Below are 18376 nucleotides of genomic sequence, written 5' to 3' on the forward strand. Positions count from 1 at the left end.
CACACACACACACACACACACACACACACACACACACACACACACACCCTACTTCAACAAGGCAGTATTACCTCTGCAGTGTGTAGGACCAGGGAATAATAAGGTTTTGTGTCCATTTTTTACATGTTGGAGAAGCAGCATCTTTCTCTCTTTCAGAGGACAGCAGGTTAAAAAAAGATACTCTGGCCAATGATCTACTGATTCTCAAAAGTAAGGCCCATAGTAGAGCCATCACTACAATTTCATATACAACTTTGGAGTATCAAAGTCCAGAACACTGCTGTCATCCTTTGTCTTTATCAATCATACACTCAACCTAGAATAATAAGAGGTCTAAATCATGAAGTCAACATACCATTAATCTTGTATCAGAAAAAAGGCAGATATAGTACCTTGACAAGGAAGTAGATGCAATCAAAGGCTTGGTGTTGTGTTACACTAATTGTGAACAGTCTTTTTAAAACTAAAATCCAAAAATCCAAATTGAAACAATTCATTAAAACATTATTTTAGCCTATGGCAATTGATGTTTATGAAGTAACAGCATCTGAAAAAGTGATTTATTGGAACTGAAACGTCCATATTACCTCTGCGTTACAGTTGCAGCCTATTATGCAGTACATATTGATGGCCAGAAAATGGCAGTTATACATTATTTCACAATTCATTGGTTTATGATTTATGAATAATAAATTTAAATACAAGATAGCATGCAAAAGAAGGAGCAGTCCCTTGATAATGCAAGTTTCTCAGAGAACTAGCATCTCAATGTGAAGTTGCAAACAATCTACTGCCAGACTATGAAACGTCTTGTTAGGGAGCATGTTATTTTTCATTTTGCGCCCTCCCCTGAAGTTCACTTTAGAATTTTATACTATGAGTTAGCGCTCTACAGAGTCATACCAGAGGATAACCTGGTATGGTCCTACCAAAACTAGCTCCTGTTTCCTTCCAATGAAGAGAGAGCAAAGAATGAGAAGGGGCTCTCGTTGCAACTAAAAACATCTCTAACTCTCTTGAATTGCAAGCCAGTTTTTCAAGATTGGAAGTCTGATTTTCTGGAACTCTGTCTGCTCAGATGAAAGGCACATAAACAGCACAATTTCAGCACGTGTTGCTTAATAGTAACTGCATTATTGAGGGTGAGTTATAGTAAGTGGGATTTCATAGTTTGGAAGAGAAAGTAAAAGTAAAATAAACTATCAGGTTGCTATATATCATCAATAGCTTGAATCACTAATAATGGCATTTGTCATTAGCATAATTATTATGAAATATTTGTAGTGGTAGCGCCCAGAGGCCCTTATCAGGATAGGGGCCCAATTGTTTTAGATTCTGTTCAAGCTCACAGATAGACATGGTGCCTAGCTCAAAGAGCTTGCAGTATAAACTTATCTATAGAGAAAATATCCTGAAATACAGGTTCTTGACATTTGAAAAATCGGTGGATACCTGTAAACAAATGTTTTGAGTTATAATAATTCGGCCGGGATAGCAAAGGAATTGTGAAAGCTTGCCTGTTCTCAAGCAAAAGCAGCCAGCAGTAGTAACATCTGAGCCACACACCTGTATCTATATCTAACATCTGAGCCACACACACATGAATCTATATCTAAAAGGGTGTCATAAGGAGGAGGGAGAAAACTTGTTCACCTTAGCCTCTGAGGATAGAACAAGAAGCAATGGGCTTAAACTGCAGCAAGGGAGGTCTAGGTTGGACATTAGGAAAAAGTTCCTAACTGTCAGGGTGGTTAAACACTGGAATAAATTGCCTAGGGAGGTTGTGGAATCTCCATCTCTGGAGATATTTAAGAGTAGGTTAGATAAATGTCTATCAGGGATGGTCTAGACAGTATTTGGTCCTGCCATGCGGGCAGGGGACTGGACTCGATGACCTCTCGAGGTCCCTTCCAGTCCTAGAATCTATGAATCTATGAATCTATTCATTTATAATCCCATTTCTTGTCACTGCTGGCCCTTATCCCTTGCACTATCTGCTTAGCCTTCCCTGACTCCCACTCAACCTACAATAATGGACCAGCGGCAGAGCACCTGTCAGATCTTGAAATTTAGTGCTCAATCCATTGGCAATTGAAGGGAATGGAAAGACTCCCATTGACTTAAATCAGTCTTGGTCCAGGCCCTAGTGCGGCAGAAGAAAAAGCAACATGTATATTGGTTCAAACCTTTTCTCCTACTCTGGTTTACAAAGAAAACCCCCCAAAAGCAACACCTTTTTCTGAAACTGTTTGATCACTCTCAGATATTTAGGACATTCTTTCAAATGATCAATTTGACTGACTATTGCTAGGGGAAAAAATAGACAAAATAACCATCTTTTGTGAACAGAAGAAAAAGGGCTGTTTGAACTCTTTGTTGTAAAGTACTTTGGGGTTTCTTAGTGAAAAAGTGAAGGCTGAAGAATTCCAGTGTTTTTAACCATGCTGGCACCTAACTGCTTCATTTATATTCTTCATATGTTAAAATGGAACGTATGGGGGAGGGGGGTCATAAGGCAGCCTTCTATAGTCGTTAAGCTATCAAGTACTTTTACATTTCCTTCTCAAGTATCAGATTTTGCCAATTTAGGACGTGACCCAAAGTCCATTGAAGTCAGCTGAAAGACTCTTATTGACTTCATGGGCCTTGGCTCAGATATTTAGAGACTTTCTTTTTAACCGAAGCTCCTAATTCTTCTGCTGCAATTCTACAGGGTTTTTTGTTTGTTTTTTTTAAATAACTTCTTACTCGGGGCCAGATTGCTCAGTTAAGCCAGTGTATATCCAAAGCTCATTGGGGTTACTTTGGATTGACACTGGCATAAATGAGATCAGACGCTAGCACTCTGTACTTTTTTATCATGTTAGAAAAACAGCTTTTTATTGTGTTAGGTTTCTTGAACTCGCTATGAAATACCTATCCACAGTTTTCAACGGAGAAACTCTGATATTAGAGCTAATATGAAATATGTCCTCTGCTGAACCTATAACACTTACAAGACTCTAGTACTAAAAGGGTTTTGAACGTCACGTGTTTATTTGTACATTCTTGATTCCTTTGTAATCCCTATTTTATTAGCTTTTACAGCAGGATTTGTGACTTTTTTGGTTATCCATGTAATAGCCAAATTGTCCTGATTAATAAATTGTTGCTATGTCCAGAATATCTGAAATTTCATGGCTAAATCTTGGATAAAACAGGATTTGCCAGTTCAGAATATAATTTATTGTGTTTGGCTTGCTAGGTAATGATCTCATATAGTGTGACTGGGCCTGCTGATGCACAACATAATCAGCATGCATGGTCTAGCTAGTGGAAAATGTAAAATAAACTGCTTAGATTACTTAGTGAGAATACAATTTACTTAAAATAACTAAAGTACAACATATGCTTGAAAATGAAGAGCATGAAATTTTAAAAGCTGACATTAACATTAAGTTAAGGCTGAGACCAAAAAAAAAAAAATCCCAAACAATAAAAAAGCCAAACAAAAAACCAAGAGAAATAATAAACCCAGGGATATCATACATTAATTTCCTGGCATTGATGGTACTGGTGCATCAGTGACAGCCAGAAAATACTGTATTCTACAATCGGGAAATTAATGGTTTGATGGAAATAGCCCTTGTCTAATAAAACTGATTTAATCCTTTGAGGAGATTACTAATTTTGTTGATAAAGGTAACTGTGTAGATCAGGGGTGGGCAAACTATGGCCTGGGGGCTGGATCCGGCCTGCGAGCTGTTTTAAGCTGGCCCATGAGCTCCCGCTGGGGAGCAGGCTCTGGGGTTTGCCGGCACTCCAGCTGGGGCACAGGGTCGGGGGCCCTATCACACGGCTCCCAGAAGCAGATGCATGTCCCCGCTCCAGTGCTCCAGCTGGGGCGCAGGGTCAGGGGACGCATCACGCGGCTCCTGGAAGCTGCCGCATGGCCCTGCTCCAGCACTCCAGCCTGTGCGCAGGGTCGGGGGCCACATCACGCGGCTCTCGGAAGCAGCCGCATGTCCCCTCTCCGACACTCCAGACGGGGCGCAGGGTCAGGAGCTGCACCATGTGGCTCCCGGAAGCCGCAGCCTAGCCCCTCTCCAGCTCTTACGCACTCCAATGGCCCCCTGTGGTGCTCCAATGAGAGCTGCAGGGGTGGTGCCTGCGAATGGGGCAATGTGCAGAGCCGGCTGGCCGCGCCACCGCGTAGGAACCGGAGAAGGGACATGATGCTGCTTCCGGGAGCCGCTTGAGGTAAGTGCCACTCGGAGCCTGCACCCCTGAAGCTCTCCCTGCACCCCAACCCCCTGCCCCAGAATCAACATGTAATTTCTAGTGGAGTTCCACAGGAACCTGGTGCTGTTCAACATTTTCATCAGTGATCTGGAAGTAAATATAAAATCACTGATGATAAAATTTGCAGATGACACAAAGACTAGCGGAGTGGTAAAAAATTATAAGAACAGGGCAGTCACATAGAGCAATCCCGATTGCTTGGTAGTCTGGGCCTATTCAAACAAAACACATTTTAATAGAGCCAAACGCAGTCATACATCTATGAACATGAAATGCAGGCCATACCTACCAAATGGGGGACTGTATCCTGGAAAGCAATAACTCTGAAAAGGATTTAGGAGTTATAGTGTACAAACAACTCTCAACTTGAGCTCCCAATGCGATGCTGTAGAAAAAGGGCTAATGCGATTCTTGGATGTATAAACAAGGGAACAGTGAGGAGTAGGGAGGTGATTTTACCTCTGTGTGGCACAGGTGGGATGGATACTGGATTACTCTGTTCTGGTGTCCACATTTTAAAAAGGATGTTGAAACATTGGACAAAGCACAGAAAAGAGTCACAAAAATGATTCAAGGGCTGAAGAAAATGCCTTACAGTGAGTGACTCAAAGAGCTCAATCCGTTTATCTTATCAAAAAGAAAATTGAGAGGTAACTTGATTACAGCATGTAAGTACTGTCATGGGGAGAAAATGCTGGGTGCTATAGGGCTCTTTAATCTGGCAGAGAAAGGCATAATGAGACCCAATTGCTGGAAGCTGAAGCCAGACAAATTCAAACTGGAAAAAAGGCACAATTTTTTAACAGTGAGGGTGATAAACCACAGGAACAAACTACCGAGGGAAGTGGTAGAATCTCCATCTCTTGATCTTCTTAAATCAAGACTGGATGCCTTTCTGTATATATAGGAGGTCCCTTATGGCCTATATCTCTATGAATCTATTAAATTATACTTTCCAGGGTTATGTCACTAAGGCTACCTTGATGTCCTTATTTCAGCCCATAGTATGCCTAAGCATTGCAATACCGATATAGTATAAAAATATCTTGGATTTATTTAGCATCTTCCATTCTGGGTGATCTCAAAGCACTTTCCAAATCTTGGATATGGAAAACATCTCCAAAACAGAGCTAGCTTAGTGTGGAAGGTGAAAGCTTTTTAAGAGACTACAGCAATATGACACAATAGTTTAGGGCAGGAGATGAAGAACTGAAACTGCAAGATGAAGGCAAAATGTAATGCTAAGTATAGTAAATAACATCCCCTCTACTGGTTCTTCACACTAAAGGGCTACCTATGCTGCAGGACTTTGGTAAAATGCACGTGACTATGAGGGGCATAGCTCACTCTATTCTTGCCTTCATTGTTTCATGTCCGTACATTTTCTTTATATAGTTTTAAAAAAATTAAAATCTCTTATATATAAATTGTAGTTAGTCTGGAATATAGCAACAACCTTGACACTATAATGAAACTAAGGGACAGTATGTGGCTGGCCCTGCACAAGTGTGAATGGCAGGAGAGAGGGCAAGAACTTTCCCTCCCCTTACACACTTGCAGAGGGGACAGACACAATCCCAGTGTGAATTGCAAGAACGGGAAGTATTAGCTTCACAGACGTTTCCACGCAGGAAAAGACAGGTAACTTGGAATACATATGAAGAGCCAGTTAGACTCCACTATAAGACCAGAGACCTGATTCTCTCTCTTCTCTGCTCCCATCTCTGCTCCAAGTAACTTCCGTTAAAGTAAATGGGAAGTACTCATATCTAAGGCCATGTTTTAGTTGTGGGTATTTTTAGCAAAAGTCATGGACAGGTCACAGGCAGTAAACAAAAAATCATGGTCTGTGACCTGTCCATGACTTGTACTATATACCCCTGACTAAATCTTGGGGAGCGGGGCGGCCCGGAGGTGCTATGGGTGCTGGGGGGCGGGTGCTCAGGGGAGCGCCAGAGGTGCTCAGGAGGGAGGTTTGTGAGGGGTGGGGTGCTGCAGGTGCTCAGAGGGGCCTGGGACCCCTGCTGGTGCTGTGGGGAGCGGGTGGCGGTGTGTTGCCCGGGACCCATGCTGGTGCGGGGGTGGGGGGGGGGCGAGGGCTGGCGGGGCTGGCAGGCTCCCTACCAGGCTTCATGCCTCCCCAGAAGAGGTGACATCCCTCAGGGGAACCACAGTCAATGGGAGCTGTGGGGGCAGTGCCTGCATGCAGAGCCCCCTGGCTGCACCTCCACCTAGGAGCCGAGGGATATCGCTGCTTCCGGGGAGCCCGGCCCCAAGGTAAGAGCCACCCAGAGCCCTCATCCCCTCCCATGCCCCAACCCTCATCCCCCCCACCCAAACTCCTGATGCTGCTGTGTGGGGGGGGGAGGGAAGCAGTGGCCCAAGCCTGCCCAGCAGCGGCTGGTGCAGCTGGCCACTGCAGAAGTCATGGAGGTCACAGAAAGTCATGGAATCCATGACCTCCGTGACCTCCGTGACAAACTTGCAGCCTTACTCATATCCTGTGGGAATGGGGCAAGGTGACAAGTTCCTGTTTTGATATGGTGTGGTTGAGCGGAGGTGCAGCCTAGCCTGCCCTCTACTGGAAGTTCCAGCTTGGGACCTGAAAAGGAAGCAGGCACCCACTCCAAGCAACAAGCCTTCTCTGCTTCCTGACTCAGGCCACTTAGTTCCACTGCTTCCCTCTCTTCCTTGGGGTGTATGTATGTTACCCAGTCTTTGTGGCTCTCTATATCTGGCCCTCCAGTCAAATGAAGCCACCCCTACTTGGGGTACCATCCCACAGTACAACTGTCCACTTAGGCCAGATTGATCTGTTCACTCACTGAAAGAGGTCAAGTAAGCCAGGGTCATGTTCCCAAAAATTCAAAAGAAACAAAGTCCAAACAAACTGCCTCCTCAGTCTCCCACCCAGGGGACTCCTCAGACTGGAGGAGAGAGGCAGGCTGTTTCCCTGCGCACCCCCAAGTTGCTACCTCTTCCTGCTTAAGTATGTATTCTGATGTGCAGGCTGAGTAAAATCCACAGGTTATAATAGGGCCTCTGCCTGGCTCTGTTTGGTGGGAATTAACCCTTTCCCTGGCTGTGCTAGCGTGAAATTTGCCCACATCACATCCCGTATAGCACTCATTTTCCCTGCCACCACAAATGTATTTCACAGAAGCTAAAAAACAAGAGAGAGACCTAGACAGAGACTGGGAGAGTGTGTGGCCTGATTCAATATGATAGAAATAAGAAAACCAAACAGCTCCTTTAATTCCTTATCTTATTTCAATTTTAGGATCCTGATGGACCTTATTTTTCAAGTAGGGAGATGGCTAGATCACTCTTGAGAGACAGGTCAAAGGGTTGCACCTGGGCCAGAAGGTTCAGAAGGCAGGGGGATAAATGGGATGAAAATGTGTAATGCTGTGCTTATGCTGTTAATTCAGTAATGGGAATTATGCAGCTACTGGACAGGGCATTGATAAACATCTTTCTCTCACAAGCAGAATATTTGGACTCAGTTACTAATGTAAAAAAAAAAGACTTCCAGAGCATTAGTTGGCAGAATTCAAATAGTTTGATTTGTTTTTTAAAAAAGAACTGCAATTTGCATATTCAGTTAGAAATCTATCTCAAGTTGCAAGCCACAAATAATTATATTTTATTAATATATAAAATTCACTTCTTACATTATTAATCCTCCATTAGAGTTGACTCTGAGATACATGCTATATTTTTGGTTTACTACAGACTAACATTTGGGGACTGGCCAATATAATACAGAGACACTAGCATATGGGGTGCATATAATACATATAGATGTTGGTTTATTTATAAGCATACTGTCCTGTATATCGAGATAGCATGAGTCCTTGTTGTAAGAAGATGAAATATTAACAAATCAAAACACTTCAAATATAATCTCTTCTTCGGTTTGGTTTCTGAGGCTGTAAGCCCAGTAAAACTCATTTCCTGTATTTTCCATGGATTTTCATAGATTTACTGCTATAGGTGCAATAAAGCTGTCAGGTGATAAAAGTAGTGGCACAGGGAAAAATCATAACTGTTTCTTGAAAGCCTCATAAAATTATATTCTGTAAGGGGCACTAAACCATTCAGATGATTCTAATTTAGCATAAAGCCATTTGCTGTGAAGTGGGGCTTCACCCATTGGTCAGCACAGCAATAAATAGAAAGAACAGTGCATCAGAAGAAGAGGTACAGCTGGGCTGGGAACAGAACAGCTTTTCTGAAACTAGAAAACATGCTGTCCTAGAAGGGGAATTAATTTAGGTCATTTAATGCATATGTATTAGACTTCATTATTTCATGCAAGGAGTCCACTTTATAGCTCTTCTTCATATAAAAATCATACCTGATAGTAAAGCAGAGAAAAAGATCAGATTAAGGATCAGAACAAGAGAAATTAATTTGATATGTAAAAAACGTTCAGACAGCTAGAGCTGGAATTTTAATCCAGCTCTTTTACCAACCCCTTTTCCTCTTTTTGAATTTTCCTCCCCAGTGACCATGAAGATTGTGAAAGGAGACAGATTGACAGCACTGAGATTGGTACTGCATTGGTGTAGAGGCAGGGCAAGCTTCTCCACACTTCCCAACTGGGCTTCCAACTGGAGGGATCATATTACTATTGTTATTAATTATATCTCTCATGGTAGCAATCACCGTCTCTGAGTGGAGACCAAGGCCGCATTGTGCTAGGCACTGCACACATGCATATAACAGAAAATTCATGCCCACAAGAGCTTATGAATGTGGGTCAATCTTCATGATAATTCAGTCCTCAAAGTCTGGGCTTTGGGACTCAAAGGCTGGGACTCCTGGCAACGGTATCAATTGATTATTTTTTTAAATATATTTTATAGAACTGAAACAAAACTGGAACCATTTATCCATCCCCTGTACTTTAGGGTTCAGGTAAAACTGGACTAAGATCCAGCACCAGGGTTTGTTTTGCAAAACCAAAATCACACATTTTTTTTGGCCATCTCTATCTGGAGCAGACATGGGCCAAAACTAAAATCACATATCCAATTCTTGCTACCCTCCAGAATTATAATGATTTGGACAAAATGGGACCTGGATCTGACTCTCCTGTTGTGGAATATGGGTGGCTTTGTTAAGGCAAAACGACCAATGACATTGTGAAACCAAATCCACCCTGGGTTTGCCCATCTCTGTTTTTTCTGATGTGGCCACTTGTCTACAAGAAACTGGACTGACACCACTAAGCACATTTCACTATAAGACTCCAAGCAGCCATCAGATAGTAACACATTTCAGTCACTAGTGATTTGAACTGGTGATCTAGAAGTAAGGGACTCCATATCCCTTAACCAGTCCCATGGTCCAGCAAGTGCCCTCTACAGTGTGTTTTTATTTTAGTTTTGGATTCCATATGCATCTTTATTTGGTATCTTGAAGAGTCATTAGCATGAAATAACAGGCAAATAAGAAATTTTGTTCTTGGGTTGGGCCCTGAAGTTTCGCATGTGGACATTTCCTCACCATTCAGATACATTAAACCCTGACTCTAGACTGTTTGCCAGGCCAGCATCATCAGGTTTTCATTTTCCTCCACTCATTTCCAGGCCACCATTTTCCCCATTAAGTCACCTCCCTTTTCTGAATAAATCATGGCTACATAGCAATCGCCTCCAAGAGCATAATGCCATTTTTAAGATGGCCACCCAGGGAGGGTTGTGAATAGTGTGACATAATCCCTTGCAACTGGAGGCCTGGAGTGTGGCCTATGCCATGTTCTAAATATCAGATGGCTTGAGAGCTAGAGGTTTGACTTTAACATAAGTCTCCTTCACATTCTGATACACTAACAGCCAATCCATTGGGACAGCTGACCAAAAGAACATTTTTGCAGCTATATTTTGGACAGCTAAGAGGCATCATGCAAAAATAATTCAATAGTTACAACTATTTCAGATACAGTGTAAAACACAAAACAAGCTCATCACCTTGCAAAAATATGTTAAGGGATCTGTTAATGGTTTATAAAGTGACTTTCCTCTCATACACCAGTTTGGATCTGGTCAAGGATGGGGGTCAGGGATTAAGTAGGCATGGAGACTGAATTAGGTTCTCCCTCAGAGGTAGTAATTTCAGAACAAGGGAGAAGCACACAAAAAGTGGTTTACATTGGGGGAAAGGAGAGTATGGGGAAGAGTGCACTTTTAATAAGTAATAACAGATACATCAAAAGTTCTACACTTCACTGCATAGTCCCATCAAAAAAACAACAACAGCGGTTCTGGTTGTGGTCCTTAGACTGATTCATTTCTCTGCATTGACACTACTTCAGACAAAGTCATCATTCAAATACATAATCTATTCAATTTACCTTGTAGTTAAAGAGGAATAATCCACAGAATAGGCTGTACAGGTCTGCTGTGAGCAGGGAGAGGTTGACTGCAGTAGCGCTGGTTTTCTTAATGACCACTGGCATGAAGCTGTAGAGGCCAAACATACAGGCACTAAAGCCAACATACAGCAGCCCTGGGGGAAGAGGAACAAGATAAAATGATCTACCACAGTCTATCCAAAGATCCCATATTGCCTGAATTTGTGTTGTGAGAAAGAAGAAAACCACGCTGTTTAAAAAAGAATTAAGAATATTTTTTTCAAAGAGCATTTATTTAAATTATTAACCTGTGTATATATTTATAGACATACTTGGAGCATTAATATAAACATGTACTATACCAGTGGAAATGTAAAATCCTCTAATAAATCATGTAATCGCTACAAATGTCTAAATCACACAGCACCAGATCCCCAGTTGATGTAAGCTGTTACAGCTCCATTGAAGTCAGTGAGCTACATCAATTTAAATCAACTGAGAATATGGCTGATTAAATATGAGAAATGTGTACCACAACCTGTGTACTAATAACCGCTTTGCAGATATCTTGCCTGGTGTGGTATAAATAGCGTAAGTGATGGGACACGGCAGACTACAGGTTTGTCATTCATTAGGACAATCACACAATCAATAGAACTTGGTGTCTAATTCATAATGAATTATTTATTGAACAAATTACACCTGTTCTTCTGTTTTTGAATTGTCTGTGAGCTCATCCCAATTTATTCAAATGTGCTGGATATTCAAAATTATTCAAATAATAAATTCTGTGAATAATTTTTAACCTGTAGCTTGTTTGACAGGGGTTTTCTGTGAATATTCTAAATTAGACATTCATGCTGTTTTGACTGGGCACATAGTTTGTATGCTGCCCGCTGGGTGCCCATGTTTTTGTGCCCTGACTGGATGAATGCAATTCTTCAATGCTGCTTCACCTTGACATCAGATGCTATGGTTGGATAGCCCATCTGGATTGTTGTCAGGCAGTCTGCATTGAGACACTGAAGTTTCTCCATGACAATTAGAGTACCAGTCACTCAAGCAGGTTTTCATCAAAACTCTCTTTACTCATTCAGAAGATCACCAGGTGACTGTGTGTGGCTGGCTCCATTTTTACATGACAGAATATTTTCATCCCCTCTTAGACATGTTAAGCAGCTATGCTGTGTGTCTTGCAGATGCCCCTGCCATCGAGCAGGAAGCAAGATAACTACCCATCCCTGTGCAGATATTGCCTTTTCAACAGTTTTGGACTAGACCAATAACACAAAGTGTTCTGTAGTTCCCATGAGAATAGCTTTACTATTAAAATAGTATCTTCTATTAATTGTGAATTCCTCTTAATGGGAAATGAAACAGTGTGTTCTGGAGCATCCTCCAAACTGGACCTAATCCTCTAAGGTTCTGAACATGCTCAGTTCCCACTAAATTCAACAGGAGTTGAGGGCACTCAGCACATTGCAGGATTAGGCCCATAAAATGGATTATACTGCACTTGCAGATGAAGTACTGTCCAATGGACAGGGCACTGCGCTGGGAATAAAGAGATCTGGAGTCTGTTCCTGGCTCTGCCACTGATCTTTCATGTGACCTTGGGCAAATCACTGTACATCTCTGTGCCTCTGTTTACTCTCCCACCCTTCGTCTGAATTGTCTATTTAAATTGCATGTTTTTCAGGACAAGGACTGTCTTTTACTATGTGTCTGTACAGTTCCTAACACAGTGGGACATCTAGGCACTGATGTAATATAAATAATACATTCTATTAAAAAAGTAATTTCACTTAAAAAAAAAATCTGAAGCCTTACCAGGGAAGAATTCACAGCAGCAATTATTTGGTGGTAAATCCCAAAGCAAGTTTAAAAAAAACAACTCAACTTCTTCACTCATCTGCACTCAAGCAAATGATAATTCCACTGCTACTGGATGTTGCAATGTGTGCATGAACTAAATTTAGACTCATGCTAGCCCTTCAGAGGCATTGACTTAAAACTGCAGAGAATCTGATACCCAGAGCCTTGAAATTACAAAATAGGGAATTAACTGATAATAACAATAAATAAAGTCCTGCTGATTTTGTATCTTTTTAAAAAAAAAAAGCTACCCAGCAGACAAATGCTGCCATAATATTCATGGTTTGGATCTCATAGAAGCAGTTCAACAGAAGTATAGCTTTGTATACAACATATATAGTGGTCATCCTAAGAGATCAGCAAATGCCCAGTTACCACACACTGATATCTGAGATATCACAGTTTCAATCTATACTAAGAATATGAAATCACTGTTGTGAATGTTGTATCTGTTAGCAAATAGTGACATTTTAATGGTTAGCACTGTACATGGGTATCCATGGGATTCTCCCACATACAGTACTTAAAGGAGTGCTTTATGCCAGCTCTGCCATTCTGTGTTGGGACAATGATTCCACAAAAGGGAGTATAATTTGGTCTAATGACAAATTTTCAGCATATTGCACTACTTCAGCTTCTTTCTTCCTGGGTTCAGACCAGTTCAGGTAAAGAAGTTATTCCAGCCTTTAGGTGAGCAGTTCTCAAACAGTAGTCATCAGATCAATGGTGCTCCATGAAACACTCTGCAAACCACCAGAGAGCTGGCAGGGCACAGGTGCAAATACTCATTGCAAAGAGCAGTCTGTATGCCTGTAAAAGCAACTGGAAATGAAGAATATATCATAGAGCTGTCTTCAATGGGACTTAAGTACATGCTTAAAGTTAAGTGCTTTGCTGAATTGGGGTCTCTATGAACAATAGCATTTCACATTATTTTCTTCATATTAAGATACTCTGTCAGGGAATTAACTGCATTTTCATAGAGTCACTTTTTCAAACTATGCTCTGGTTCCAGCAGAAGAATGCTTACACTGTAGTTATACTCTGAAGGTTGAGTGTAAGAAATGGCATCTTATTTGCCCCTTAACTATACCTATAATCCACCTCAGTTGGGTGACAGTTATTGGTGAGTATGTGTGAGCTAGAAAGAATGCCATTTGCCTTTCACATCCCAAGTTTACAAGGCTAGCAGCTCCAGAAAAAAAATACTTATTTTACTTGTAAACTGATCAAATTTGATCTGGAAGTTACTGAGAGACCATAAAGTTGGAACCCCCAATGTGATTTTTACAGAGTCAGTTTTCAGAGTAGAAATGCCTCAGCATATTAGATGGCTCTTATCGGCTTGTTTTAGCCTTGACCATTGTACTAGGAAATCCAGAGTTCCACTGGTATTTGACAGTCAGAGACCATTTCACTCAAAGATTTCTTAAACTTGCTTCTTAGAACAAACAACAAAGGATGCCAGAGAAAAATTCATACCTCTCATTGTGAGGGATGTGCCTCTTTGAGACCCAAATTTACTTCTCTGTCACATCAAATTACTGTTTTCATATTTGTTACTGTTTCATTATTCACCTCACAAATGAAATATGGTGCTCCACTTGATTCGTACAGTCAAATCGTTTCCTTTTGGGGAAGATCTTCAGCTGATATAAGTTGGCATAGCTCCACTGATTAAAATGGAGCTACACTGGTTTACAGCAGTTGAGGATGTGGTCTTGTGTGCGAAGGAACCTTGCAGGAGAAGAACTAAGTAGCTAAGAGGGCTACATCCTATGTTAAATGTGTTATATGCTAGGATGGATTTGGACCTTCCTAAGACAAAAGCATTTCCATTTTACATCAGCTGAATGTTAGTTCCTACATTCTTAATGACACAATTATGGTAGATGGCAAGAGGCCATCTTTAGTTATTTATTAAGTTGCCTGCTTTATCACTTCATCACTTTATAACTTTACCACTACCATTCAAAGGGCTGAAGATTTAACCGTGCTAGGCCACTGGTTTAAATCTGCTGCACAGGATAACTATTTAGGACAAGCAAGGTTGTGTCCTCCTTGATGTAGTCTTGTCAATCACTACTTGACAAACTTACAATGCTGCCAACGCAATGGGAAATGCACCAAGTACAGTGGAAGCCAGAGAAGAATTCAAAACTATACAAAGTTATCATCATTTTATCCATGTTCTTTGGCAACTCAACCACATTTCAAATTACTGTACTCACAAAACAAGTACAGCTGTACACCATTCTTGGCAGGCTGATTTCCTCCTTCTATGCTTATAAATTGTGACTAACTTGGGAAGACATTTTAATGGCAGTGGAGACCACCGAGTGTGACTTTATTTTAAGGGCACAGTTAACTAATCCTGGATTACAACAGAAGTCTTGTGGAACTACATATGGCATCCAAATAACTAGGAGATGAATTCACTATGATGATTGCTAGTACCATCAGTACCAAATTAATTCATGATCATAGGCTTCTTAACATGAAGTGTTACCAAGCTCTGTTAGAGCTTTGTTAAGGATCTCAGACGAATGAAGGCAAATGAATCTACAATCTGCAGCAGGGTTTGTTCCTCAGCTGATACTTTAACTGATTTGTCATTTAGTTTTCAATCTCGTGTAAAATTTCCAAGACTTGTAGTGACGATGCTTCATGACAGATGCATTGCTCTATTAAGGTTCAGGATAATTAACAGAAATAGTGAATAAAGCGGTAAAGAAAGCAACAAACTACCATGTTACTTACCACTCCACGTCTCACAGATTCCCTGTATAACCAGCTGATTTCCATATTTCTAAGGTGATACCCTGATGCTCATTTTGAAACTAGGTTAACAAGATGCTGTTGCTGTATAATCAAAGCCTGACCTCCTGCTCAGTATTTCAACCTCTTGCACAGAATGTGGTATTGTGTGTTATCAGCATTTGATTAAACGCTTCTATTGTCACAGATGCCAACTGTGATGTTTTAGGAACTATCTGTCCCTAAATGTTGATTTTTTTAAAGAGGGGAAATAATTTGCTTGAGTTATCAGAACAGAATCTTAGACTCAAAATCATTTTCCCACTTGAAAAGGGAATAAGCCACCCAGTGTGCAAAGTGAATCACTGTATGAATTTCATCGTCCAGCTATGCTGGAAGGACAGGAGGCACTGGATGTGGTTTAATTAGGCCACAACTTTATTCTTAACTGTCTGGGAGTAGTTGGCAGATAAATGTATACAGTGCAGGTTGTTATATATACCTGGGGGGCTTCCAACAGCCCTCCCCCTTACCCACCCTGGACCCCAGCCAACCTGCTGTTGGGACCTTGCCATCCCCCCTCCTCGAATGAGGGTTGGATGGGGCTACAAAGGAGGGGGAGTTGGCTCCCTGCTGTGCAGTCATAAGAGCCCTGAACCCCCCCATGTTTCTGCTCCTTAAAACAAATACCTCCTTAAAACCCTTTACCAATCCATTTTATCTGGTCCAAATAAAAGAGCACTTTTTCTGACTGGCATGGACCTCTATAGTATTCTGTCTCTTCTGGTCACCTGGGGGGAGGGATGGGTCAGTGTTCCCACACTGACCTGCTCTGCAGCATCTGTAAAATTCACTCCATGCCTCTCTAGCCCTTTAATGAGGTACATGCCTTCCTCCAACAAGCCAGACAATGGTGCCCCCACCCCCTGCTTAATATGCAGTATAGTCATTGTGCATGATGCTACCAAAAACTTACTTGAAATACATATCTGCTATAACTCACCAAGTTCACTTGGAGAGCAATTAACTATTTGCATGCAGAAATGCTCCCCTCTGAAAAGGTTTTATGGACCTGCAAAATCCAGTGCAGGCAATTTTCTTTTATAGTTTTTTGTTAAGTTCTGTTTTCTTTCCTTTGCACTGAGTGTAAAATGCTGGTTTTTAACAACCGCTCCGGTTATTTGTCTCAGTGCTGCACTGAATCTTGGAACGAGAAGCCTGTTATTGGTTAAGTCACTCTGCTGCCAGAATGATCTACTCATGACATTCACATGCTTCTTCTCTGCCTAACCTAATGGTGCAGGGAATATATAAAATGGCAATGGGAGGAGTGGGGGCATAGATCATTTCAAAAGGTTCTGAGGCATGCAGTTCCAACCTTTGACAGTAGCATGCATGAAAATAGCAAACCTTGCCTCCTTTCGCCCTCCCACACGCCTCCCTAAGCATTATTCCTCTTGTTGCTTTCTTCAGCGACAGTCTTCAAAGAAGTGAATTAACTTCTTACCTATTTGCCAATCCCAGGGAACTTTTAACAACTCCTTGTGTTCCATTATTGCACTGGAAAAGAAAAGAAGGCAAAGTTTGATGGGAAGGAACAGAACTTAAATTACTTCCGCTCATGCAATTCATATGGTGGACAACACAAAATGAATAGCCTTATAACGACAGATTCTGGAAACAGCTATACAGACCAAATGCAGTCGGACCTAGTTAACCCACTTTGGTTTTATCCCTATATCTGTGTGTTGGAAAGATCTTTGGTGCAGTAATCAGATTTGATAGCATGTGATTTGCCCTGTTTTATCTTCAGATCTCTGGCTGTTAATCCAGAGCTGCCCACCCCCCTCACTTTCATACCAGCCTGCCCTTTGGGACTTAATATTCCTAAAGCTCTTGAACTTTAAGGATTGATAATGTATCGGCATGAGTTATACACCCTTCAAAGCTCCTCTGCACTGTAGAATAAATACAGTGATGTGTAAATCACAGACTTGAGGTGGCAGATTTCATAGCATGGTCTTGGGGAAAACATCCAGCACTACGATTTGTCAAACATTAAGAGAGAAACCAAGTAATCATAGCAATAAAACTCAAGAAACAAAACTAAGGGTGGGCCAAACTGAAGGAGTCAAGTTCAGGATTTAGTTTCAAGGTTAACTGAAAGTTAAAAGCCCATTAACACTAAGACCCTTATTGTTTGTGTTATTGTAGCGCATATTGGTCCCTGCTATGGACCAAGACCCCATTGTGCTTGGCACAGACACGGAACAAAAAAGCAGTCCCTGCCCCAAAGAACTTATAGAGACAAAAGACAAGAGATGGATACGGACAGATGGGGGAGTATAAGGAAACAGTGAGGTGCCAATAAGGCCTCCCATGCTCTAAGGATGGATCCTACAGGTCAGGACTCCTCCTAGCTAGTTCTCCACTCAACTAGCCTTCTCTGGTCTGTGATTTGGGGATGAAACCCTGCTGTGCAGGGCTCTTATGCGTTTGTGCCTCTTAAAGTGAAGATCCCCCTTTCCTGTCATTTACAGAGAGACTTAAAATAATTCTGAAACAATTTTCAAAAAGCATAATATGCTGCTACCACTTTTCTTTATTATTATTATTAGTTTCCAGCTGCACCCACCAGGCACAAGACAAAAGGACGCACGGTTCCTGTCCTAAAGAACTTGCACTCCAAAAAATACAAAACAAATAGAGAGATGCATGGGAAAGGAAAGGGGACCCACAAACAAGTGATAGGACACACTATGTATGCTTCAGAGTTTTCATGACAATACTTTTGCTTAGCTTTTTAATATATAAATATTTAAGAATATAAGAATGGCCCATACTGGGTCAGACCAATTGTGCATCTAGCCCAGTGTCCTATCTTCTGACAGTGGCCAATGCCAGATTCTTCAAGAGGGAATGAACAGAATAGGGCGATTTCCGGTGATCCATTCCCTGTCATCCAGTCCCAGTTTCTTGCAGTTGGAAGTTTAGGGACAACCGCAGCATGGGGTTGAGTCTCTGACCATCTTGGCTAATCGGCATTGTTGGACCTATCCTCCAGGACTTATTTAATTATTTTTTTTACCCAATTATACTTTT

General features: G+C 41.5%; 1 protein-coding gene across 1 annotated transcript in view; it reads right to left on the reverse strand.

Moving 5' to 3' along the window:
• Window positions 1-18376, reverse strand: part of SLC35F1 (solute carrier family 35 member F1) — a 377512-nt gene that overhangs the window by 24841 nt on the left and 334295 nt on the right. The window contains exons 6-7 of the mRNA XM_024205390.2: window positions 16782-16834; window positions 10643-10797 (exon numbers count right to left, since the gene is read on the reverse strand). Coding sequence (XP_024061158.1) covers window positions 10643-10797; window positions 16782-16834 — 208 coding nt within the window. The remainder of the gene's footprint in view (window positions 1-10642; window positions 10798-16781; window positions 16835-18376) is intronic.

The sequence above is a fragment of the Terrapene carolina genome, unplaced genomic scaffold, assembly GCF_002925995.2.
Source record: "Terrapene carolina triunguis isolate 2854851 unplaced genomic scaffold, T_m_triunguis-2.0 Scaffold85, whole genome shotgun sequence".
Classification (NCBI taxonomy): Eukaryota; Metazoa; Chordata; order Testudines; family Emydidae; genus Terrapene; species Terrapene triunguis.